This window comes from Erpetoichthys calabaricus, chromosome 1 (assembly GCF_900747795.2).
Source record: "Erpetoichthys calabaricus chromosome 1, fErpCal1.3, whole genome shotgun sequence".
Classification (NCBI taxonomy): Eukaryota; Metazoa; Chordata; class Cladistia; order Polypteriformes; family Polypteridae; genus Erpetoichthys; species Erpetoichthys calabaricus.
This window is the reverse complement of record NC_041394.2, coordinates 315,733,780-315,761,285: the sequence shown is the minus strand read 5'-3', so window position 1 is coordinate 315,761,285 and position 27,506 is coordinate 315,733,780. Positions and strand designations below refer to the sequence as shown.

General features: G+C 39.7%; 1 protein-coding gene across 1 annotated transcript in view; it reads left to right on the top strand.

Annotated features, from left to right (window-relative positions):
- efcab6 (EF-hand calcium binding domain 6) overlaps positions 1-27,506 on the top strand; it is a 177,703-nt gene that overhangs the window by 51,743 nt on the left and 98,454 nt on the right. The window contains exons 6-11 of the mRNA XM_028817720.2: positions 12,002-12,138; positions 14,392-14,510; positions 16,957-17,087; positions 21,663-21,811; positions 21,905-22,015; positions 23,124-23,244. Of these exons, the coding sequence (XP_028673553.2) occupies positions 12,002-12,138; positions 14,392-14,510; positions 16,957-17,087; positions 21,663-21,811; positions 21,905-22,015; positions 23,124-23,244 (768 nt within the window). The remainder of the gene's footprint in view (positions 1-12,001; positions 12,139-14,391; positions 14,511-16,956; positions 17,088-21,662; positions 21,812-21,904; positions 22,016-23,123; positions 23,245-27,506) is intronic.

Genomic DNA, 27,506 nt, shown 5'->3' with positions numbered 1-27,506 from the left:
AATGTGAAGGTTTCATTTATTTATTTTCTCTTTATTTTCATCATAATTATATTGTGGTTTTAGAACACATGCAGACGTTCACAGCAGAACTGAGTACAAGGCAGGCATAAATTGAGAATGGGTTGCCAGTATATCACACGGCACATGAACACACAACTGGACCTCTTGCCTTTGGAAGTTTACATCGCATGCCCATCTTGCAGATATTGGAGTGCCGATGTGCAAACCTCAGGCAGACATTTACAGTGCAGAGAATTGTACTCGGGTCACTGGAGCTTTGAGACTGTACAACTCACTTATGCACCATAGTTCTGCTGATAAATGTTTAGTGTTTTGATCATTAGAATTAGTGATATCAATGTCTATCATATGTTTTAGACAGAAAAATAAATACTCCAATCAGAATTTTCAATGGCCAAACACATGCAGAGGGGTTTGCAGGTCTAGGACAGAGCATTTGTTTTCTAGTTGGTGCAGTGTGAGCATCAGCAGGCTAACTAAATTGCTCAGGTTCACACCTAGGGATTTGAACCAGCCACTGTCTGCTTTCCAGTCTGGCACCTAAACCACCAGTTCACACTTTCAAATACTTAGACTTTATTGCATCTCATAATGTGGAGGGAAGCCAAACATTCACTAACAAGCCTACACATTTAATTTCAAATATATCATTTTGTAAAGCCTTCATGGCATTCTTATATTTCTAAGTTAAACATTGCTTTTTAACCTGAGATTTTGTACTCTTCATCTTCTTTTATCATGAAACAAGAGTCTTGACTAAGTGGCTCTTCAAAGCTACAACTGATTACTTTCTGTAGATGAAAAACTTTGCATAAGCCTGTAACCCGCAAATCAAAATACTTATGGCCAGTGTGAAATAAAACTCGGTACACCATATCGGTTTCTAAATTTGTAAAAGATTTTATAACCATGTTTTTCATTTCTCATTCTGTTTGTAGATTATTTCGGATCTTGCTAATGTTATGGTCATAATTTTTAATTTAAACTGAAGTAGTTTAGTTTCTTACTGCATCCAAAAAGAAAATTCAAAAGTTGAGATGTTTTCCATTAGTTCATATTTCAGCTATTAACAGCAGTTCTTTGATAGGAAAATATAAAACATAAATAACATTCTTAAACCTGCTGTAACTCTGTCAATAAATAAGATTAGAAAATAACAAAGGGTTAGAGACCAGGCAGGTAACCTGTTTACTTCAAAAGAATGAAATGAAATGAAAAGGTTCAAAAGAAAATGGACGGCTCATGTCCTGCATGCTTTCCATCTGGAAACAAGCTTCTCTGTTGTAGAATTCTGTACACTAAGCAAGCTTGGTTTGAATGGGCACTGACTTCCAGTGCCCTATGCTCTTTAAATAGCTCCCAGATTGGAAGTGGCAGGGCCCCTGGGTTGTACCAAAAGTGACATCACAGACTGTCTCAGGATTCATCTTGAGGCCTACAGGTAAAACAGAGAAGGTGGTTAGTGATCTCTTTTGTCCTGGAACTGTGGTCATCGGGGGGCTTCAGCCTACATGGCAACATTGGGCAAAAGGTGGGAGCCAACCCTATCCAATGTGGTACTGCACTTGCTCTGCTTCCTTTTCATAATCTGGTGACCAGGCCTGTGGACAGATTAACAGATTATTGTAATGTGAATCAGCCAACCAGCTGTTTCGCACGTTTGAAATTAGCAATCTGAAATCTTTTTGAAGCTCTTGTCAATATCAATTAAATAATGAAGTGATATGACAACTGCACCTTTTATTATGGCCTTGTGCTGGATTCTTGAGCAGCTCTTGAAGCAGAGCAGAGAAGTACAATTTCAGACATGTCCTACTTTGGGAGGCTCTGGGAATTTAATTTCTCTAATGTTGAATGAATGTGTTCTACCCAGGGCACTGATTCTCAAAGACACTGATCCAGCAGAACTATTTCACTTAACTAATAAATCACATACTCAAAGACCAACAGTGGAAATTAAATAGAAGTCTAGCAAGATGGGAACTAGACAGCACTTTTTCATACAACAGACAGAAAAACCACTTGAAAACACTGAAGAACTTGAGCTTTCTGATAACCAAATAAGACTGATGGACTGAATGGTCTCCTTTTTTTGTAATGTTGTTCTTACCTAGATTGGTGCAAGAGATTTCTTTAGAGTTACCATAATAAATTCACAGGATTAAATATATGACAGTTAAAGACATCTTTAACTTACCTTTAAATAACTAGGGGGCTCTGCCCCTTGCTCGCTTCGCTCGCCCACCCCCAGGTTTGGTTTACCGGATATACAATTTAAAGAAATTGTTTTTTTCTTGGGAATTGTTACATATGCATTATTTTCACTTTTACTTTAAAACTTTTGTAAAAACAATCCTTTATTTCCGGCCCCGGTTGTGGTTAAATCTCTATCTCACAGGACGCATGCTAAGGAGAAGCAGTCGGATCATTTGAAGGCTTGTTGCTGCTGGCGAGCTACGTGTTCTGCTTGTCGCTTATCGTTGTTTTAAGAGCTGGGAGCACATGAAGTGTGTCTGCCAAAAGCCATTCAAAAACTGCCAAGTTAGATGTCCATGAACTTGTTTTAAATGTTGCCTCACTGCCTTGTCAAACGTGATGTTAAAGTGTCTCTCGCAGGACGTCAAATTGTCTTCCGAGAAGATCACGTCTCATCTCCCTTTTTTGTAATAGAGAGAAAGTTTTAACACTATAGCAACTCCCTTAAATAGTGTGGCCCCAACTCTGTAAAAGATACGAAAGCGTATATGGATTTTCATTATATGAAAAATGAATAGTTATTAAGTCGAGGAATAAGTACAGTAAATAAAACATTGAAAATACATGAGTAACATTAGACCTACTACACATATTAAGATCCTGGAATCACTTTCAGACTGTAGAATACGCTAGCCTGCTGTATTCACACCCAAAATCCTTCCTTTCTCCTTTCATTTGCTTGCTCTTGCTCTCTTTCATGCTTTCCTGCAATCAGGGAACTGCTACTTCTCTCTCCAACTCTAACTCCACATCCAAGGAACGTTCTCTTTCTGCTCCCTTTGCTGACTCTGATCTGACAAACTGTAAGAATAAAAAAAAACACTTATTAATAAATAAATAAAACACTTGCTGAACCCCACTGCTGGCTTCCATGTACCTTACCTCCCATGATCTCTGCTCTCCTTGATGCAGTGTTCCCAAAGTTAGTCTGACTGATATACTGACTAATCATCACAGGCATGCTGTCCCTAATAATCATCTTTTAATCATTCAGGGTATCTACCAGGAAATTCCCTTTCTGACTTGACATGTCTCTTCCCTTATTAATTCTGCTTCCCCTAAAAAGAAGTTTTCACAAGTGAAACAACCTAACAATATAGAATTCTAAAGTTGACATGTTTTTTTATACTATTTGTTTGACAGTTTTGGGATATGTGAATGTTCGTAACATTTTTTTATATAATTTTTAGCAAACATTTGTACAATAATTAAAATCAGCAATTTCAAATGAAACTAGCCATGCAGCAAGTCCTGAGCCCCAGACTTTATAATGAATTTGCATGATCGATTTTGAACTCAAAGAAATTTGTTCTTTGGAGGCATATTGGTTACCCAGACCATACGTATTCATTTGTTCATTTTGTAAATTCACTTATTTAAGTATATAAGTGTGAGCCTATCCAGTTACAAGTCAGAAGTTGACCATGAATGAATGAATACACATAATGCAGCAACAAGGAATAAGGAATGCAGGTGTTTTGGACCTTGCAAACAGAAGAGAGTGTGTCTGCCTGATATTGAGTTCTTTATGTATCATGACAGAATGGCAAAAAGAAAAAAGTGTCAGAGATTGTGACTGAACTCCCCGAACCTGTAAAGCCTTCACACAAGTATCGGCTCTGTCAGGCAGCACATTATTAACTGTCAGAAAAAGGGCTGAGCTTCCAATACTTTAGAAATGTGAAACTGTGCTTGAAAATTGCCATATATTCGCCTAATTTAACTTATATCTAGTGCCGTAATATGACATGTTCAGGTGATAAGATTGGCAACAGCAGTCATTAGGTTTGACGTCTTCTATGACTAGAAGTCGTGTAATGTGAAATCCGCTCTAAAGAGAGATACAAAAAGAGAGCCCCATCTAAGTAGTTTTTCATATAAAATTACAAAACAAAGAAAATAAATATTCAGCACATTAATTCATTCTTGACAAGTTTTCAAAACATTTTTAGCAGATCCTCACAAAAAGAATGTTTTTTTTTTCAAGTTTTAGATAGTATGGCAGGTGGAAGGGGATTCTTCCAGTAGAGCAAAAGGATTCTTTGTGCAATTAGTGTGGCACAGCATATCATAACTGATTTTATACAGTAAACTATACCAAGTACTGCTGTTAAGTCATTAAGAGTAATTTTTAGATCCAAGGCTTTCTAAGAGAAATATCAAACTTTTCCCCAAAATGCTTTGAGAATAGCTCATTCCCAAAACATGTTGTTGCAATGTGAATCTTAAATTTGTGTACGGGAGCTTTAAGGGCCTTGCAGCATATTTTTGTTTTTGATGTATTTAACTGACCAAAGCAATAAATAAAGCATAAGACTAAAAAAAACGCACAGATCATACTTTTCTCAAAGCTATGTCTTTAGCACATGACATCTTTTATAGCATCTTTATGTGACACAATAGAAGCTTTAAAGTACAGCCTATAAATTTGCACAGTTTGTGCCTTCAACCAAACATGTTTGCTTACAACAGAAATTCTTATAAAACATATTTTTATGTATGTAAATGCATCTCAATGTTTGTTTTTTTTACATAATAAAAGTGTAAATAATAAAAAAAAATAATCTAAATAAAAATGATTGTTAGCAAAAAATATGTAAGTAGGTTCAGTTCCCATCAAAATTCAACTCTCCTAATGGTGAGGTCAGTGGCCTAACTTTTGCCTTCATTTATGTGGCTTTAACACAGGAGTCTCACACATCAGAGGTTAGGCCGGCTGTGCATCATCAGGGTTATTTTAAAAGCCTGATTAGCCGCATGCAGTGGTAAGCTTAGCTATAGAAGAATCATTCTTGAGGTTTTATACCTTTTTATTTTTTATTTTTATTTTTAGATTTTTTTTTTAACTTCATGATCTTCCATTCCACTAAACAGTATATTCAGTATGTTTTGGGTTTTCTGTAATGCATGTGCCTGTGCAACTACAGGTACCACTTTATACTTGTTTGATCACTACAACCTGCTTAGCTTTTAGCTTTTTGAGCTATAGCAGAAGCCTGAAGTGTTGCATTCTGGAGGATATAGTTTATCAAGTATGTATACAATATGTATTTGTTGTAAGTCAAAAATAATTCTTTTTTTGGTTTGATAATCATGCATCAGTTCCCCATTTGGAGTCTAATGCCCCCTTGTTAAATTTGTTTTGGTATTGACCCTGGCAATACATATTGCAATAATAGTATAAACTGTGTTATACCTTGTGATGAGAATTGTACAGGTATCCATCCATCCATCCATCCATTGTCTCCCGCTTATCCGAGGTCGGGTCGCGGGGGCAGCAGCTTGAGCAGAGATGCCCAGACTTCCCTCTCCCCGGCCACTTCTTCTAGCTCTTCCGGGAGAATCCCAAGGCGTTCCCAGGCCAGTCGAGAGACATAGTCCCTCCAGCGTGTCCTGGGTCTTCCCCGGGGCCTCCTCCTGGTTGGACGTGCCCGGAACACCTCACCAGGGAGGCGTCCAGGAGGCATCCTGATCAGATGCCCGAGCCACCTCATCTGACTCCTCTCGATGCGGAGGAGCAGCGGCTCTACTCTGAGCCCCTCCCGGATGACTGAGCTTCTCACCCTATCTTTAAGGGAAAGCCCAGACACCCTGCGGAGGAAACTCATTTCAGCCACTTGTATTCGCGATCTCATTCTTTCGGTCACTACCCATAGTTCATGACCATAGGTGAGGGTAGGAACATAGATCGACTGGTAAATTGAGAGCTTCGCCTTGCGGCTCAGCTCCTTTTTCACCACGACAGACCGATGCAGCGCCCGCATTACTGCGGATGCCGCACCGATCCGCCTGTCGATCTCACGCTCCATTCTTCCCTCACTCGTGAACAAGATCCCGAGATACTTGAACTCCTCCACTTGAAGCAGGATCTCGCTACCAACCCTGAGAGGGCACTCCACCCTTTTCCGGCTGAGGACCATGGTCTCGGATTTGGAGGTGCTGATTCTCATTCCAGCCGCTTCACACTCGGCTGCGAACCGATCCAGAGACAGCTGAAGATCACGGCCTGATGAAGCAAACAGGACAACATCATCTGCAAAAAGCAGTGACCCAATCCTGAGCCCACCAAACCGGACCCCCTCAACGCCCTGGCTGCGCCTAGAAATTCTGTCCATAAAAGTTATGAACAGAATCGGTGACAAAGGGCAGCCCTGGCGGAGTCCAACTCTCACTGGAAACGGGTTCGACTTACTGCCGGCAATGCGGACCAAGCTCTGGCACCGATCGTACAGGGACCGAACAGCCCTTATCAGGGGGGCCGGTACCCCATACTCTCGGAGTACCCCCCACAGGATTCCCCGAGGGACACGGTCGAATGCCTTTTCCAAGTCCACAAAACACATGTAGACTGGTTGGGCAAACTCCCATGCACCCTCCAGGACCCTGCTAAGGGTATAGAGCTGGTCCACTGTTCCGCGACCAGGACGAACACCACACTGTTCCTCCTGAATCCGAGGCTCGACTATCCGACGGACCCTCCTCTCCAGGACCCCTGAATAGACTTTTCCAGGGAGGCTGAGGAGTGTGATCCCTCTGTAGTTGGAACACACCCTCCGGTCCCCCTTCTTAAAGAGGGGGGCCACCACCCCAGTCTGCCAATCCAGAGGCACTGTCCCTGATGTCCATGCGATGTTGCAGAGGCGTGTCAACCAAGACAGTCCTACAACATCCAGAGCCTTGAGGAACTCCGGGCGTATCTCATCCACCCCCGGGGCCCTGCCACCAAGGAGTTTTTTGACCACCTCGGTGACCTCAGTCCCAGAGATGGGGGAGCCCACCTCTGAGTCCCCAGGCTCTGCTTCCTCATTGGAAGGCATGTTAATGGGATTGAGGAGGTCTTCGAAGTACTCCCCCCACCGACCCACAACGTCCCGAGTCGAGGTCAGCAGCGCACCATCCCCACCATATACAGTGTTGACACTGCACTGCTTCCCCTTCCTGAGACGCCGGATGGTGGACCAGAATCTCCTCGAAGCCATCCGAAAGTCGTTCTCCATGGCCTCCCCAAACTCCTCCCACGCCCGAGTTTTTGCCTCAGCAACCACCAAAGCCGCATTCCGCTTGGCCTGCCGGTACCTATCAGCTGCCTCCAGGGTCCCACAGGACAAAAGGGTCCTGTAGGACTCCTTCTTCAGCTTGACGGCATCCTTCACCACCGGTGTCCACCAACGGGTTCGGGGATTGCCGCCACGACAGGCACCGACCACCTTACGGCCACAGCTCCGGTCAGCCGCCTCAACAATAGAGGCACGGAACATGGCCCATTCGGACTCGATGTCCCCCACCTCCCTCGGGACATGGTCGAAGTTCTGCCGGAGGTGGGAGTTGAAGCTACTTCTGACAGGGGGCTCTGCCAGACGTTCCCAGCAGACCCTCACAACACGTTTGGGCCTACCACGCCTGACCGGCATCCTCCCCCACCATCGAAGCCAACTCACCACCAGGTGGTGATCAGTTGACAGCTCCGCCCCTCTCTTCACCCGAGTGTCCAAGACATGTGGCCGCAAGTCAGACGACACGACCACAAAGTCGATCATCGAACTCAGGCCTAGGGTGTCCTGGTGCCAAGTGCACATATGAACACCCCTATGCTTGAACATGGTGTTCGTTATGGACAATCCGTGACGAGCACAGAAGTCCAATAACAAAACACCGCTCGGGTTCAGATTGGGGGGGCCATTCCTCCCAATCACGCCCTTCCAGGTCTCACTGTCATTGCCCACGTGAGCATTGAAGTCTCCCAGCAGAACGAGGGAGTCCCCAGAAGGTATGCCCTCTAGCACCCCCTCCAGGGACTCCAAAAAGGGTGGGTACTCCGAACTGCTGTTCGGTGCATACGCACAAACAACAGTTAGGACCCGTCCCCCCACCCGAAGGCGAAGGGAGGCTACCCTCTCGTCCACCGGGGTAAACCCCAATGTACAGGCTCCAAGTCGGGGGGCAATAAGTATACCCACACCCGCTTGGCGCCTCTCACCGGGGGCAACTCCAGAGTGGTACAGAGTCCAGCCCCTCTCAAGGAGATTGGTTCCAGAGTCCAAGCTGTGCGTCGAGGTGAGTCCGACTATATCTAGCCGGAACCTCTCAACTTCGCACACTAGCTCAGGCTCCTTCCCCTTCAGAGAGGTGACATTCCACGTCCCAAGAGCCAGCTTCTGTAGCCGAAGATCGGACCGCCAAGGTCCCCGCCTTCGGCCACCACCCAACTCACACTGCACCCGACCTCCTTGGCCCCTCCCATAGGTGGTGAGCCCATGGGAAGGGGGACCCACGTTGCCTCTTCGGGCTGTGCCCGGCCGAGCCCCATGGGTGCAGGCCCGGCCACCAGGCGCTCGCCATCGAGCCCCACCTCCAGGCCTGGCTCCAGAGTGGGGCCCCGGTGACCCGCGTCCGGGCAAGGGAAAACGGCGTCCAAAGTTTTCATTCATCATAGAAGGTTTGAACCGCTCTTTGTCTCATCCCTCACCTAGGACCAGTTTGCCTTGGGTGGCCCTACCAGGGGCATAAAGCCCCGGACAACAGAGCTCCTAGGATCATTGGGACACGCAAACCCCTCCACCACGATAAGGTGGCGGTTAAAGGAGGGGTGTACAGGTATCCCGTTTAAAATTGTGTTACTGAAGCACAATGGTTTGTATGTCTCTTTCTATGTAAATATGAAAGAACTCCAAATATTTTACAAATAAACAGCAGTGAAGAGTATAATTTCAGGCAAAAAGTTTCAAATATGAATCAAAGCAATAACCATGGAAAACAAATTGAATAGAAATTCGTTCTGATGAGGTTCAAGAGGCACAAAAAAGCTAATAAGGAAGAAACAAGAAAGCTGACTTAGGCTGAGTAACTTGCATTAAAGAGGAGTTTACTGAAATATATTGTGAGAAATGCTTGAATAAGCTCAAGTGATTAAGCAACAATTACTGTTGCCATGCAATAACAATATAGCTTAGGTGGTGTGGTTAAGGACCTAAATTTAACTCGGGGCATGATATCTAATTGCTTTGTTATGCTAAAGTAACGATATTAACAAAATCAAGTGAATTATTCTATAGGCTGGCCATCTGGCACCAGTTTTTAGAAACTGTTTTCCATGCTTTCTATTCACCACTGCACTAAATCATTTGGTGGTTTTAGATGTGCTCTCCAAGCACCAATAATGCTTGAAGATCTCTTATTTTTTATTAATGGGATTTTTCCCAGAATATTTAGATTGTGATTGGACAGTACTGACATACTCATTGAATGGTTCAAATGAACATCTGTGCAGACCACTATCTCTCCATCGATCTTCTTTCTGTCTCCTCTAATGCAGTTTAGGAATGTAGGGTACCTATCCTGGCATCACTGAGTGCAAGTCATACTAATGCCAAATCAGCTGAGAGAAACCGATCAACTGAACCCAGGACCTTTGTGGTGTAGGGGAAAACATAGCATGCCAAGAGAAAAACACACCCATAGTTAGTTGTCCATATTTTAAACCTAGTCTGCTAGTTATATGCAGCAGCACCATTAACCATTGCACCTCCAGGAAAATGCCTGCAATTCTCCAGTTCCTTTATAGTCAAACAACATAAAAGAGAAAGAGACAAACCCTAACAGGCAGATAAGCCATACATTAAGTGATTATGCAATAAGTGTTTGAATGTTGTCAATCAACAGTGACATAGCAAACAGTAGTGGGCATCTGAGATGGATTTAATTAATTAAGCTGACACTGATCAATTTAGTAATATAGTAGTGATGATTGATGAAACCAGAAAGAGAGGAAAAGTGCCAGTCACCACTGGCTCTTTATACTGTTCAGAAAGAAAGAAAAAGAATGTTATTTGTTAGTTTTGACAAAAATTAAATGATAATATTGTCTGGTGGTTTGGATGGTGGAATTTATACTGTATGATGATTAATTCACATACCACTGCGACATACTATGTAGCTCTGAGCAGCTCACATAGGCTATAGTCCTATTTTTAAAAATATATTTAAAAAAATGTAAACTATGGAGATTTTATTAATCGCTTATAGTAAATAATAATACAGCTTTTACTATTGGAATGTGGACATAGCAGGATTAATAAATGTGTCTATTGCTCATTCTCGGTATTCCCCACTGTCATCACTCTGCTAAAGGCGCTTAAAGATTCTTAACCTCCAACTGCCTAATGTGTTTTAAAGTGTATTAGCATGCGGAAAGAATTTCTGGAGTTTGAACTTAACAAGGTTATGATTACTTAATACTGTTCTAAAATAAATCAGTCGTTTCTGAGGAGTGTGATTCACACATTAAGCTGTTTAAGTGCTTTTCATGAGTGTGCCTCTTGTAACGTAATTCTGATTAAGTATTCTAAGTTGACCCTCAAGAACACTCACTTGCATTTAGGATATTAACCTAAAGTAAAATATTATTAATGCAAAGACTAGGAAAAGGTGTTTTAAATGTTAATATTCATTTTTTTGCAGTGTTCTGGCTCAAGCTAATTGCCCTTACCATCTTGGCCTCTCTGCATCGATGTTGTAAAGCCATTATTAAAGCAAACCCTCGATCTGTAATCCCACTCAAATCACTTACCATGTCATATTGATATGTGTAACATGTGGTTTACAGGTGTTTGTAGTTCAAGGCACTTGGTGAAATAAAAAATGTGTCTTTCACAAATCTGATAAGTTTAGATTTAATGATTTTCTAAATAGTGATCAATACAGAAATTATTTAAGTGAATGCTAAAGGTATCCACCTTAATAAAAGCATAAGAGTCTGTGTGTCTGTCTGGTTGCTATGTCTCTGTCATTTCAAAGGATGGTGCATCATAAACATTGTTAGTAATAAAATGCCTGCATTTGTCATTCCATCCGATGGCGCATCACAAAGACATGGTGCACTGCAAACATTAACGCTGAGGTCTATGTTGATAACTTAGACTTCATCCCATCGTAGAAGGGTAGCAGAGCTCATTAAAAATCAAATAGTTGCACTGCAGTTGTATATGGCAGCAGATACGTATGATATTACTGTGATTACAGAAACCTAAATCCAAGAAATGAACATTGTGTCAGGATATACAATGTAGGTGCAAAACTTTGGTTTATTAAACTATTCAGTGATCTACCAGTCAAAGGGAGTGTGGTTAGAGGTTTCCTGTTTGTTTTCCACCATTAACTAGCGGTATGAGCTTAGTTCACTTGTCTGATTTCAAACGCACCATGCATGTCCAGTGCATTAGGTCAGGTGTGACAATGAAAAGCTCCATAGTGTGACATAAGAGCATATATGTTCCTGTCAACAATATTTCCAGTTTTGCAGCTCGATGTTATTGCGCACTTTACATTGGTGATATTGGATATTGGTGACATAAGTAATATTGTCCAAGTGCTTAGTGTGCTTTTGGTTCTTTGATGTTTATCAACCATAAATTAGGTGATCAAAGAAAATCTGTCAGAATTATCTTGACTAGAGTGCTAAATAGTTTGAAATGTTTTAACTGTTCTTACTTTTTTCAAAACAAAATGTGGCCATGTATTGCTTTGATTATGTCGCATGCTTGTCTTTGCTTGCTGAATGTGAATTTCCAGTTTCTGCATTCAACTGGCAGGTCTTGTACAGAAAATGTGAAGATCCAGAGTGACCCTTCGAGACTCCCCAGTTTGTCATTTCATGCCTGTTACTCTTGCGTCATTGACAACCTAATAATAATCTTTCTCTTGATATTTTATTTTGATTTGCTAACAGATTTCTAGGAATCTCAAAAATATCATCAGGGCCTTTCGACTCTTTGACTACAATCGAGATGGTCTAATCCAGATGCATGAATTTAGAAGAGTTCTTGAAAGTTACTGCTTCCGTATGGCAAATAAAGAATTCACCAAGTGAGTAAATCAAGGTTGCAATGCAAGCTGTGAGTTTTCAACTTAAAACATTCCTGTCTGGTGACGCTGCTGCTACTCATGTGTCTCATTTTTGTTTTAAGCTACTTGTTAAAAGGTGTTTTGTATATCAAAAAGCTAAAGTATCATTTTCTTGCCAAAAGTATTCATTATGGGAAGTTTGCCATTTTCTTCCTTTAATTTATATTTTATTTGGCATTGAGTCCCTTATACAGTATGCAGCAGATTGGCATGGGTGAATGTTAAACAATAACCACATTTAGAAAAAAAAGTGAAATAATGTAATTGATACAAAAACACCATGTCTCCTTGCATCTACGCCCTCTTTTTCAAAGATCATACCACCCTGATCGGCCGGATCACTGGTAGTGAAGAGGTGCCATAGTGGAGAATGGGAAGGAGAGTGAATCAGCACCATAATTTTCTCAGAAGTGTATGTGACGATGCGGGCTCAGCTCCATGCTCCCATCCAGCTTCTGGGAGCTCTTGAACCCAACACCATCGGTAATGTCACCGATGAGCTAGGCATCGTCACATTTGGTGGCAGCGGTAGGATGTGCTGGCAATGGGGACAGAAGAGCAGGAGACAGTACAGCAAGTGAATTGGTGCCAGACTTATCAAAGAACTCACGGACTCAAGCCGGAGGAGGACATTTTAAAGGACCAAGCTTTTTAATGGACATTTATTTATTCCTTGTTTTATTGTCTTTTAAAAGTTCTTATTCTTTTAATGTCCTGGTTTTACAAAGGGGGCTTGGGTTGGTTTCATTATGGGATTATTTTTAGTGCAGTGGTAGTGTGGCTGAGCTGCGGACTTAGGCTGCCAGTTGCACTGGGTTGGTAGTGCAACTGAGGCTTAAGAGCGGAGGTACTGTATGTGCTATAGTGGGTCCGTGGCTTCATAAAATATGGCCAGGTTTCTAAATCCATACAGCCGTGTCAGTCTCCATGGGCGCGATTGCATGACCGTGGGGAGTTAATGAGGTAGTTGGGGCAAGTCACACCTGCACGTGCGGGTGCGGTTGTTCTCAATTGCTTCATTGGCTTCCTGCAGCGTGTGATTAAGGTGCTGCGCCCATGGAGACGTGTATATATATATGGGCCGGCACAAGGGGAAGGGGAGAAAAAGGAAAGGAGAAATCAAAGGAGAGAGATCAAAGATAGAAGAAATGAAAGAAAAGTAAAAGATTGAAAGAGGTTAAAAGATGTAAAAGGCAGTCTCAGCAGGTGGATCTGGCCACCTGGAAGGAGGAGACAGCACGAGCTGGGGCCCCATGAAGGAGCATTAGCTGTGGTGTTCTAGGGGCTAGTTCACCTCACTGAATAATCAGGTGGAGTGTGCCGAGCAAGGCAGGAGCACTCCCTAGGCTTCCGAGGTGCGACCACGTGAGAGCGAAGGAAGAAGGGAGGAGATAATGCCTGGAGGCAGCCCAGATGAAGGTCGGCCGAAAGGAGCTTGTAGCTGCTGGGTCTCCGCTGGCTACGTGAGCAATGGGTGAGCCGGGGAGAACGAGAGATGGAGGTGTGCCGAGATTGTGAGGAGAGAGACTGCATTTTAACTTCTTATTTTTAATGTATTTATTTATTGCTTTTTATCCCCACTTTTCACTGTTTTTATGGATTATTTATTGGAACTGTGGAGCACTGCACTTTTTGTTGGGACATAACAGTTTTTGTTTGCTGATTTTGAATAAAAGCACTCTGCATTTTTTGCACCATCCCTTGCTTCATTATTGATGTCTTCACTGCCTAGCTCATCGGTGACATTACCGATGGTGTTGGGTTCAAGAGCTCCCAGAAGCTGGATGGGAGCATGGAGCTGAGCCCGCATCGTCACAGTGTACAATGCCCATGTCCACAGTGTAGCTAACAAATATCCAGAACATTACTGAAAGAGAGACCTTAGTTGGTAATTGTATGCATACCTAAAATACCACGGATACCCATTTCATGACCTTTACTACAATGGTGCATGGACCTTTATTTCTGTGTAAATACCACCTACCAATATTAGGACCTAACTACCTAAAGTCCTGAAAATCTCATGGCCTCAACAAAGAAAATGTGCAAAGAAATAACTAATTGTGCTAACTGTGGAACCATTAAATGTAGTGTGAAGGACTTGGACACCTCCTATGACATCTACTGTCCACATACTAACCCATGAACTGCACATACTCTGCTGGTGGACACACATCAAATTTGGTTTTAACCAATAAGCCTTTTTTTTTGCAGACTTTGGTCCCATTATACCGTGGGGAACACCTGCACACTCGACTACAAGGAGTTTCTAAAGAAACTTGGATTGAACTGTGAGGCTTACAGCAGACCAGTTCCAGAAAGTACCAAGCTAGGTAAAAAAAAATGTAATTATAGGAAGATTTCTGTAAGATTCTGTGTAATTCATACTTTATACTAATAACGTGAAATATCGACAGACTGTTTTTCTCAATATCTTTAGTAAATAATTTCAGATAAAAACAGCGAAGAATTTACACACCCATTAAATATTTGAATAGAGAAGATAAGTTAGTGTATCATTTTAAATGTAAAATGCTTTCTTAAAATTAACAGAAAAAAATCTGAATTATTGTACAGGTAAGTTCTCTTTTCTGGGTGTTCATAAATAATGTAGTGATTTTTTTCATGAGGTACAAGTACATAATAAACAAGAAAGCTGTGTCATATTATGATATTTAAAATATAAAAATGTTTCCATGTCAATGTTTAAAGTCTAAATATTCTCAATTGTAATAGAAATTCATCATTTTTTACACTCTCATAGAGGTCTATGGAGGGCTAGATCACTAGTAAAGGATCAAAAATAACATCGTATTCATAATCACTGACCTTAAAATTGTTTGAACTTTGTCATTTTCAACCTTCTAGGAGTGACTCTTAGCATGCTGGGATGACTGGTAAAGAATCAAATGTGAAAAGTATTATCATATTTGTTGTCAGCAACTTTGACATATTCACACCGCGTTGGTATTGGTTTTTGACCCCACAAAGCCACGGTGGCTGGTCTGAAGGCAGTGGGTTATCTTCATTTACATATCATATATTGGGGTTTTTCATAACAGTGAGTCGTGAGGTCGCGAGGTACTGACAAAAAAAAAATATAGTGATTTGAAAGTGTTCATAAGAAATTCATATGAACATAATAATTTGAATAGACGACCAAAGATAAAACATAAGTCATGAGACATGCTAACTTTTTAAATAGTAAATCAAGCCGATATTTCGTCAAAGCAAAACCAAAACCTAAACTGTTCTCAAAATAATGTTGCCAAAGAACTGAATACCAGGAAGACTAATGTAGAAAAACAGAGCGTTGAGCATAACAGGGATTTTCCATCAAACTTGGATAAATGGTAACTGAAAAGTGTGACCTTCATACTGTCCCACTGTTGATGTTATGTGTCACAACTTCTGACGGAATCACTATAGCGATGCCATAACAATAGACATGACAAAATGGCGGTGCCCATAAAAACAACACGTAATTGGAAAAAAAATGCAAATAAATAGTCATGCCAGCTAACCAGACAGCAAACCTTGGTACCCCTCCATGAACCAGAGTCTTCAGAATTTCATATTTCTGACCCCATAAATACGAACAGTTGGAGGAGTGGACTTATTCTGGAATTATCGTGTGCTGTACTGAGATATAATACATGAATGTATAGGTAAATCTTAAAATGTGATAGTAATTCCAAGTTCTAAGTTGCAAAATTCTTTTGCCAACCTTTTAAATGTCAATAAATCTTTGAGCTACGTTCCAGGACACAATCTTCAAACTGATGTCCCTTATAGTGAGTCACACCTTCTGCCTTATTTAAATAATAAATTTATTTATTTAAATAATAATATTATTTATTATTTAAATACTCTGCAGCAGCTTTATTTCAGTGGTCCACACAACACTTGACAAAGACTATCTTCACTCAAATTAGACTGAAAGTGTTTTCCCCCTCAGTTTTCCTGTTAATTTTGGGATGATAACCACAAAATAAATTCACTTTGCTTCTGAAAAAAGTGAAAAATAAATTTAGGAAACCCGTCCAAAAGTGTAGATTTAGGAAAACCATGTAATTGGATAATGGAATAACAGTTAGAACTGAGTAAATTCATAATAAAGTCCATCTAATCCTCTTCCCATGGATGACTAGGTAGTGGTTTAGGATGAAGCAAACCCATCGGATAGCTTTGAATATCTTTTGGCTCTATTACAGACTTCACAAGCATGAACAATCTCACTTATATCCTGATCCATGTTCGGCCATCAAAAGTAAAGGTGAATGAGTTTATAGGTCTGATGAATACCCAATGAAGCCCAAAGAATGGGCCCAACTCAGAACGTCTCTCCTATACTGAGATGACGCAAACATTTTATCATTAGGGACAGAAACCAGAATTCCCTGAGTTAGTTTAGTCTGTCTTATTTTAGAAATATCTATGTGTGTGTGTATATCATGTGTAGTATATATGCTACACATAAACTGCAACATCTCTGATGTTTCTGCTTCTTAGGGAAATAAAAGCCTGCCTGCAAACCATTTGCATGTTATCATTACACATCATGAAATATGGTAAATCGAGATAAACTACATGACTGTTCATTTACTGTTCAGATATGGTTTTGATGAATACACTTTATTGAAAATGAAAATCCATGTGATTAATATAGTTTATTTTGTTTAGCAGTTAGTAAGATTTCCTAAATTTGTCAAAAATTGCCTAATTGATTGGAAATCCTGTATTTAAAGCCTAATCTGAGAGAGGCTTTATTGATTGCAGTGCTGAACTGGGAAGCTGTGCAACATGAACAGCAGAAGCTTTTGAAAAACAAGAAACCAGCAACGCCGTCTGATGTTATTTCAGTGGAAGGGTTAACTTTTGATGAGGTTGTGCTGGCTTTGCGTAAAAAGGTAAATCATTTATTTTGAGCTCTGATTATTCATTCAGGGCAGGGTATTTGCGCCTTTCTAATAAGAAAACATCTTTTTAATTTTTTTTCATTGTTGTTTTATTCCCAGAGTTTTTTGTCTACATTTTTGGAGTAAAATAATTGTTACTTGAACACATTGTTTCACATGAGCACTTTTAAAGTGTTTTCTCTTTCATGACATACTTTTTTAAAATTTTGTTTGAGCACTAGATTAAGCATTGATAACCAATACAAATTAGTAACATTTGCACAGCCTTCAAGAGGATTGTATTACTTATTAAACAGTTACTTTTTTCATTTTTGATAATTACTTACCTGTACATATTATACTCTGGAAGGGTAAGAAATGCAGAAAATGTAAATTGAAAGGAGAAGGCTGTTGTTATGACCCAGAATGTCAGGGATGTTAGAAACATGTTATGAATTTGCTTTTCAATTGTTTTGATGTCAACATGATCTTAATTGTTATTTGCTTTTGGTTTTGTTTTCTCTCTGCCATTGATGTTTAAAGTTTATGAAAGCTGTCCAAGCAGTAGTATACTCTGTGGGAGTGAGATGTGGTCAATGAACGTGGAACATCTAGAAGTGCTAGAAAGAACAGAAATGAGAATGGATGTGTCAAGTGTCAAGGGGAGAGTTAAGAGCAAGACTTAGTGTGGAGGCAATAAGTGGACATGGTATGGAGGTGATAGGTGTTGTGCTGAGGAGAAACAGATTAAGTTGGTGTGGACATGTGAAACAAAAGAGGATGACCAGGTGAAGAAGTGAAACAAAGTGAAGCCAGAGGGGAGGAAACCAAGAGGGAAGCCAAAGAAGACATTAATATGTCCGATAATATGAAAAGAATGGGTCTCACACCAAACTGTGCCCCGGACTGCAAAGATCTGAGGGAAAAGACTAGCCTTGAAAATGGCAATTAAAACAGTGATGATGATTCTGGTGTTTTCATCATGTTAGCATTCTGAATATTTGTTTATTACATTCTTTGTAGTAGTCTACATGGGCACCACCATTTTAGAGCTGGAGACACAACGCATTGCTGATGTGCATGCTGCGAGATATGCCATATAATCACAGGTGTAAAACATGGCCAGACATGGTTAGCAGCCTCCAAACTTAAAAGAATTTTGGGAAAAGTCTAATGAGAGACCAGCACTCGAGTAAACAAATTATTTGAGGATTAATTCTGGTTTTGACTCTTGTTTTCTTTCCACCTCAGTTTTGGTTTTGTCCTAAAAGGTTTTTGTGAAAAAGTGCCTAATTTTAAAAATCAATACATACGAGGGCAATCCCAAAAGTAAGGTCTCCTATTTTGTTAGAAATACAAACAACCGTTTATTTTCTATAATATTTACATCATTTTAAAGGTTAAAGAATTATTTATTTTTCTACATAATCGCCATTTCGGTCGATGCATTTTTGTTGACGCTGTGGTAGTTTTAGAATGCCCATGTCATACCAGCTCGCTGCCGTGTCCTTCAGGAAGCATTGAACCTCATCTTTCACCTCTTCGTCGGAGCAGAATCGCCTTCCGGACAAATGTTCTTTCAACTTAGGGAACAGGTGGTAGTGACTGGGTGCAGAGAGCATCCAGAGTGAATTCCGGATTCAATTGGTGATGAATTTCAACCGGTTTAACGCCTTTTGCGTTCAAAAATCGAATAACTGCGCAAACTTCGCACTTGGCGGTAGCGTTCAATGGGAGCTCCATTTTCAAGGGCTGCCAAGCCAAGACTGGGCATTACAGCGAAGCCACGCATGCTTGTTTGGGAGTGGAGGAAGCACCAATCACAATAGTATGGCCAACAGCCGTACGAACAGTTTCTATAAGTCCCCACTGCTTTGGAGACCTTACTTTTGGGATTGCCCTCGTACAATAAAACACTTAAAAAATAAATGTAATAAATGAACATTTATAAATAAGTGCATATAATTATCAGAAAAGAAATGTGCAAAAAAAAGTCAATATATAAAAATAAAAATTAGAACGTAAAATAAATGAAAATGTTCTTATGCACCCATTTTTTATATTAATTTCATGTACTATTTTTTACTTTGTTTTGCACTCTGATTTTTATTTTCATGAAATGAGTATTTTTTGTTATTTTTGCACCTTTTTGTTTTATTTTATACATTAGGTGCATTCACATTTAATGCAAAGAGTATATACCGTAACCTCTTTGTCTGCCTATCTGTCTCTTCGTCTTTCTGCATGACGCAAATCAGCACCCAGTGAAGTGATTTTGTTGAAGTTTGTCACACTTATTCCTCAAGGAAATTCAACTTTAGCTGAGATATCTCGAATAAAATGCATCACACAAAGTTTTGAAATTTCAAATTCTCCCACTGAAAAGCTGCTGAATTTTCACATGTCTATCATAAACCAGAGAAACTTTCTGCATGATGTCTATCATAAACCAGAGAAACTTTGTGCGTGACGTCAGTTAAGGATTAGTTTAGGGTGTCACAATAATAGTCCACAGACATCAAAAAGGTTTGGGGCAGCCACCCGTATATTATGCCTTGGCTGCAAACGGTTAATTTTGTTGAGTTGTTTACAGGTTGGAGTCCAAAACAGAACTGATTTAAAAGTGCAAATATGGCCGGGACAGGAAGTGATGTAATTGGGACTGGAACCGGAAGTGGCGTCCTGGGGGGGTTGGGATCTTGATTGGTTTGCGGAAGTGATGTCATCAATAGTGCCCAAACTGGAATTGACATCATTGGGGACTGGCAGTGATGTCATCAAAGGTGCCAGTACCGGAAGTGATGTCATCAAAGGCCAAAAAAACCCACCCCCAACCCCCGTACCAGAAGTGATGTCATCATAGGCCGCCAGGACCTAGCAGGATTTCCTGTGGATGGTCTGCAGAGGATTGAGAGAGAAAGTCAGTGCAGCTCGCGACCCACTTGTCTGGTGTGTTACTATTATTATTCAGGCCCTTTTGCTGCCTCCCAATTGCACGTATGTGTCAAGGGTTTTAAATTTACCTTGGGAGGGGTTGCTTCACCTTGGATATTTTCTCTGTTATTCTCTTTTATAATTAATTAATTCATTCATTGCCTTTACATGGTGCTTTTCTATCCTACTCAAAGCACTTTACATAGAAAGTGGGGAACCTCTTCAGCCACCACCAATGTGACCACCAGAATTTTGTGACATTGGTCATTTCTACCTCAGTACCCTCACCACACATTAGCCTTTTACTCATCTAAATACTGCTCCTGATGGCAAAACTGATCAAATACTGAGCAACATACTCTCAAGAGATTACCTAACTTTAACTCATTACAGCAAGGATTTTATTACTGCCACAGGTTTGCTATGAAGAAGAAAAGTTAAAGGGCTATTTTTATTTTTTCTATATCAAAATTCTTAGGCTGAGGTATAATGCTTCGTCGAGGCAACTGGATTATCAGTGGTCAAGGGTTATGGAAGTTAGTTGGTACCCAAAATACACTGCCTGGCCAAAAAAAAAGTCGGCACCTGGATTTAACTAAGCAAATAGGAACGAGCCTCCTATTGGATAATTACTGCATGGGCGATTATCTTTCAGCTGGCAACAAGTTATTTAACCCTAACTGGTGCAATGAGTTGCTTCTTATTTCTTAAACAACCATGTCGAAAGACACATCTCGTGGTCGTGGAAAAGATGTTAGTCTGTTTGAGAAGGGTCAAATCATTGGCATGCATCAAGCAGAGAAAACATCTAAGGAGATTGCAGAAACTACTAAAATTGGGTTAAGAACTGTCCAACGTATTATTAAAAACTGGAAGGATAGTGGGGAGCCATCATCTTTGAGGAAGAAATGTGGCCAGAAAAAAATCCTGAATGATCGTGATCGGTGATCACTTAAACGTTTGGTGAAATCAACTCGAAGGAAAAACAGTAGCACTCAGGTCTATGTTTAATAGTGAAAGTAAGAGCATTTCCACACGCACAATGCGAAGGGAACTCAAGGGATTGGGACTGAACTGCTGTGTAGCCGTAAGAAAACCACTAATCAGTGAGGCAAACCGGAAAAAAAGGCTTCAATTTGCTAGGGAGCATAAAGATTGGACTCTGGAGCAATTGGAGAGAACATGTGGTCTGATGAGTCCAGATTTACCCTGTTCCATAGTGATGGGCGCATCAAGGTAAGAAGAGAGGTAGATGAAGTGATGCACCCATCATGCAAGATCTTGGTGAAAAATTAATGCAACACTGGATGGAACTAAATCTTGTGACGTTGCAGAAGCTTATCGAAACAATGCCACAGCGAATGCGTGCCGTAATCAAAGCTAAAGGCGGCCCAACTAAATATTAGTGTGTGTGACCTTTTTTTTTGGTGGCAACTTTTTTTTTGGCCAGGCAGTGTAAGTTGACATGGTACCAACTGAGAAGAAAGCAAAATTCTGTAATAAGAGGTACACCCAAGAAACACAGCTTAATCAGTATAGGTAATAAGTAGGCCTGGATGGCAGGATGTATTGACATTTTGTACTTGCAAGTTAGTGAATAAGTGAGCTAGTGATTTAAATCACCCATATTGGATTTTGTCTTTGCAATGATAGATTCTTGCTCATTATGTGGACATTCAGAAATCACTGCAAGCTTTTGATCACAAGAGAAGTGGATTTGTGTCATCATCAGATCTAAAGTCTGTTCTTAGTAGCTTTGCTTTACCCATGAGTGACAACACCTTCCAAAGAGTGCTGAGCTGGTAAGACATACTGTGTACTTACTTTGCATGTTTTCATTTCTTCCTATATAAAGTTTGCACACTCATTTAACTGTTACTTTTACATTTCCCTAGGCATGGATTCAGAGAAAATGGTGGAATTCAATGGGAAAAATTCATTTCTATGTTCCGAGAGCCCATGATGACCAGACGGTGTCAGACAGCACCAACCAAGACACAGCAAAAGTGAATTATCTTTTTTCTATGTCTGTTTGTCTGTTTTCAAAGTGAAGCCAAACAGGAGTGTCTAGGTTTATTCTTAGAAAGCCGCAAAGATGTACTGACTTTACCCAGACTCATAATGACAGTTCGTTTAAGAGTGACCATGAACTTGTTTCTTAGTTAGCTTTCTTTATTTCTAACTCTACATTAAAAAGTGCCTAGTTGTGCAATTAGATCTTTCTCAGGCAAAGGCATATCAATCTTTGATTGATGCAGATTACTGAATTGTAATTTACATTTACATTGAATTTACTGAGCAGGCACCTTTATCCAAAGTGACTTACAAAAGAAGTCAACAAGTCTGGGGACTGTTTGTTAACAAGTGTTACATGAAAGAGTTGACCACCACACGTGAAGAGCTCAGAACGAAATACAAGAGAGTTACAATTCCTAGGTTTCAAAAACCTAACTAGACAAAAATTCACTATACAAGAGTCTTCAAATGCTTCTGAAACACATTGAGGGAGTCAGAATTTTGAGTGAAGGTGAGCAGTTCATTCCATAGCTAGGCGCTGCACATTAAAAGAGTCTGGAATGAGATTTGATACCACACAGAGGTGGCTTCACTGTTCATCAACAGACCTGAGAGGGTGAGATGGAGCAAAAGAACTCAGAAGTTTCCCCATATTTTCAGATGCTGACCCATTGACTATTCTGTAAGCAATGAGGATTTGATCTTAATTCATACTGCTACAGGGAGGCAGTGTACTGATCTGAAACCTGGTTGAATACCAGCATTTTAAATCATCTTTGGCATATGTCCTAACTCCTACCAGCAGAGATTTGCAGTAGTCCAAATGTGACAAGACCAATGCCTGGTTCAGGAGTTGTGCTGTCAAATACAGTCTAATCTTGTGGATGTTGTATAGAATGAATCTAAGAGACCATAGAATTATGGTCACTGAAAGACAGCAGGTCCTTGATCACCACCCTAAAGTTGCATACAGACTTGTTGGGTATTAGAGTCACATACTGTGACATGAGGATGGGAGTGAAAGCAGATGGTTCCTGAAGCATCTCATGTCATTTTGGTTTGTATTTTAAATAATATTAAATTGTCTCCTCAACCTAGGGTCAGCATCTTTCAGGAGCCTTCTGAACAGTTTTCTACAAGAGACATTTTACAGAAGCTCAGAGAACATGTCCAGGCAGCTTACCCATCACTGAAGAAGGCCTTCCTGGTGTTTGATGATGTAAGAGTGCTGTTTTGCTGTAAATTTCTATAGCCCAGACTACAGTCTTTACATTTAAGGTTGTTTAATGAAAATGTCTATTTACAAGTATGGCATTTAGAAGGGGAAGTTGGAAGAGTGATAAGTGCTGCTGATATCGTTGGAGTAGACCCCAGGCATATATTGAAATAAGAAAGCTTAGAAAGATGAATGGATTCATGAATTGAATTCTTACAATATAAAACTAGATAGACAGATAGACAGATAGACAGATAGATAGATAGATAGATAGATAGATAGATAGATAGATAGATAGATAGATAGATAGATAGATAGATAGATAGATAGATCTTTATTTGTCCCAAGAAGAAAATTTAGCTTTTAAACAGAAGCAAAAGGAGTATTATAACAAACAAAAACAAGAAGCCCCTCAAACACACGCATAGGTTATGAAAAAGAAGAAAACATCTGACTTAGCCAAAGATAAAAAAGATCAGGTGTATTGCTGTTGGTATAAAGGTGACCCCCTAGCGTTTCTTGACACACATCTATTGAGTAATTCGCTGGCAGAAAGTCCTCGGTGTTAGTGTGTCAGATAGAGGATGTGCAGCATTGTTCATAATGGCACACTGTCTTTATTCACTGTTCCATTACTACCTACATGGGGTCGAGGATGTGTCCCATAACTGAGCTTGTCCTTTTAATTACCTTGTTAATTTATTAGGCCTCTCCTGAAGTGATGTTAGCAACTCCATACACCACAGTGTAGAAAATCTCATTGGCCATCATAGAGATGTAGAGTATGTAATGGATGTCATTCATTTCTATCCTTGAAATACATCTTCTAGTAACGTATAACTGATTAATTGAACATTTATGAAGATCTGTACATTGGAATGTAGATTTTCTCCAAAGAGTACTGTAACTCTCTAATCCACTCAATCAAATTCATGGTCAAGGAATTCCAGAATCTATTCTAGCAGCACAACACACTAAATATCCCTGGGCAGGCTACCAGTTGATAGCTCCAACTCACAGATGCCTTCACACTCATACAGAGCCATTTGAAAATTGTCATTTGGCAAAATAAAAAAAAATGCAATACTCAGAGAAAATCCCATGCAGACATGGGGAAAAGCACATATGTTCCACATGGACAACTAGGTATGGGGCTCAACCAAATCGAGAACATTGCATCTTAAAAAGGCAAGTTCAGATTGGGATATTACAATCATGGGGATTTTAATTACCCAGATATTAACTGGGGTATTAATTAGAGTAAAAGAGTATGAGATTTTAGATGTAATCAATGAATTTTTTTTTTTAGCACAGTATCGTTAAACACCAACAAGGTTAAAGGCCTATCTAGATTTACCATTTTGAAACAACCAGGATAGAATTCAGGGGCTTGAGGTGGTTGAGCCGCTACAGTCAAGTGACCTTAACAGAATACATTTTACAGTGTTTTGGCAGAGAACATACACAAAAATAAAAACTGTTAAATTTATTCCTAGTAGAGCTAATTATGAGCAGATGTGGCAAAGACTAAAAGGGATAAACTGGGATGGACTTCTAAATGCAGAGACAATCAAGGAGCAGTGGAATGGATTTAAAAACATTTTACTTTTAATGCAGGAAAAGCATTGTGAAATTTAAAATAAGTAAGAAAGACGTTTAAAAGAAAATTCTTCAGTGATAAAATAAGGAGATTTAAAATAAGCTGCCAGGGAAACAAAAAACAACTGTATTAAGCATACAAGGCACATGACTCCAGCACTAATGATAAGGTGCATGAGAGTAAAAGTTAAAAAAGATACTTGGAAAGCTAAAGGGCAGTTAGTGATAAATATTGCAGAAAAGGAGAAAGATTTTTCAAAGAGATTCTGTCAGTATTTTAGTAATAAAAGAAAAGTCAAGGAAGAAGGATGTGAAGCGTAACATGAAATGTAAGGGGAGATTTAAATATAAAGACAGTGAGTGGCCAATACTTCTAACATGCACTTTTTAAAAAAAAATGTTTGTAAAATTTTTATATGTAAGGAAGTCTAAGGGGCTACTAAGGAAGTACTTAGTGATTTGAAAATTGTAGAAGAAGAAGTACTGTTTAAATAGGCTGAAATCTAGCAAATCACCAGGATCAGATAACATTTATCTTTGAGTGCTTTAGGAAGGTTAGTCAAAGCATACATAAAACATTGACACATATTTTTCAAAAGTTACTGTGCACTGGGGAAATTCTTAAAGACTGAAAAGTAGCAAATATTATCATGTTATATAAAAAAGGGTTATCAGGTAAGCATACTGGTACAGTATAGACCAATAAGCTCAATGTGCATCACAGGTAAATTAATGGAAGGAATTATAAAGAAGAAGATCAAACATGACAAGAACAGGTTTCTTAATGAACAGTCAACATGGAGTCATATGAGGGAGGTCTTATTTTACTTACAGTAAATGCTGGAATTCTATGAGGAAGCCACAAAGAAGGATACGATCATAGAGGTCTATATTATACTAGTTAAGTTTGCAGATGATACCAAAATAGGTAGATAATCTTGAATCAGTTAAATTATTACAGAGGGATTTGGACAACATACATCCTTGAAAGAAGCATACAAACATAGAGGTGCATATTATATTGTTTATTGAGGAGATTTGTGGCAGATGAAATTTAATGTAAGTAGATATAAAATATGAAATCTAGAAAGCAGAAATACTACATTTGAATTTACAATGAAAAATCTAAAACTTGAAAGTACACCCTATGAGAAGGACCTAAGATTGCCACTATCTACATCTGACAGAATGTTGGGGTATAAAGCACAAAGTGAAGAATACAAATGAAAGGATGTCCACTCTTAAGCTTTATAATGTACTGGTGAGGCCTCACCTGGACGACTGCATGCAGGCAGCAAAAAACACATAGCAGCACTAGAAAAAGTCCAGAGAAGAGCAACTAGGCTAAATTTTGGGACTGTATGGAATGTGTTATAAGGAAAGACAGAATGAGTTGAGCCTTTTCAGTTTAAGCAAATTGAGCGGAAGAGTGGATATGATTGAAGTTTTTAAAATTATGAAAGGAAACAGAACAGTGGATCCAGGCTGTTATTATAAAATGGGTTCAACAAGAACATGGGGACACAGTTGGAAAGTTGTTAATGATAAATATCCTACAAACAAAAAAACAGTTTTTCTTTAAATAGAGAAGACACATGAATTGCCGTAGACAATTTAATTTTAGAGCCCTGATGTTGTTTTGAAGAAATTCGGTGGACAAGATTGGTGAGTTTGTTGGGCTGAACTCTTCTAATGTTCTAATCTGTGAAGTAACAGCACAAAGCACTGCGCTACTATGCTGGCCTCTTGTTATGGTAATTATTAATTATTCATATTATTACACATTTGCTTCCTGATGCTACGCTGCACTAGTCACAGCGGGGAGAGCTGTACCATGGCATTTCTTCCCAAGAGACTCTTACAGCCGGCTCCCTGTACCTGCTTCAGTCTTTCAATTTTCTTGCTGTAGTCATAATTTCCTAAAATTCAGCTCAATTCAATTTGTTCTTATTACACTCACTGTTTATGAGCCTACTAGGCTATGAAATAACCACAGATCTAATATGAAAAATATTATAAATTATTATCAGTTCAGCTATTGTAAGTTTAATCACTATGATTTTTTTGCCTCACACTCTCTATATCGCCTTTGTTGTCTTCTGAATCTATTTATGTTGAGATTATTAAATGTGTTAAAAGTCAAATTCTTTTTTAGTTAATAGCAGGAGAACAGGATGTCTGACAAGCAAGAGGAGCCCATTAACTTATTTGGTTGGCTAATAGCTTAGTTGCCCCAGTAACTCATCTAGATCAGTGTTTCTCAACTTTATGGTGTTGCAACCTAGTTTTTCCTTTTTAACATTATTTGTGACCCACAAGGGAAGAGTCCCCCTTGATAAAATGAATGTGAATATTAAAGGTGTGGGGGCAGATCACTCTTGCTATGTACACTGTCAGTAGTTCATCAACCAAACATGGGTTACGACCCAATGGTTGAGGAATACTGATCCAGATTATTTTTAAAAGCTAACAGGTTTCCTGCCAGTAATGTCATTTGCCAACTTATTTTAAAGTAGGTTCCTTATGTGGCCCACTGGTGATGAATCTTATTTCATGTGATGGCTGCTTATATTTAGGCATTTATTTCTGATAAAGATGCTGTTGTTTTACTGTTGATATTGTTATCTCATTATTCCAAATTTGCACCAGGGATTATTCATTTTTAG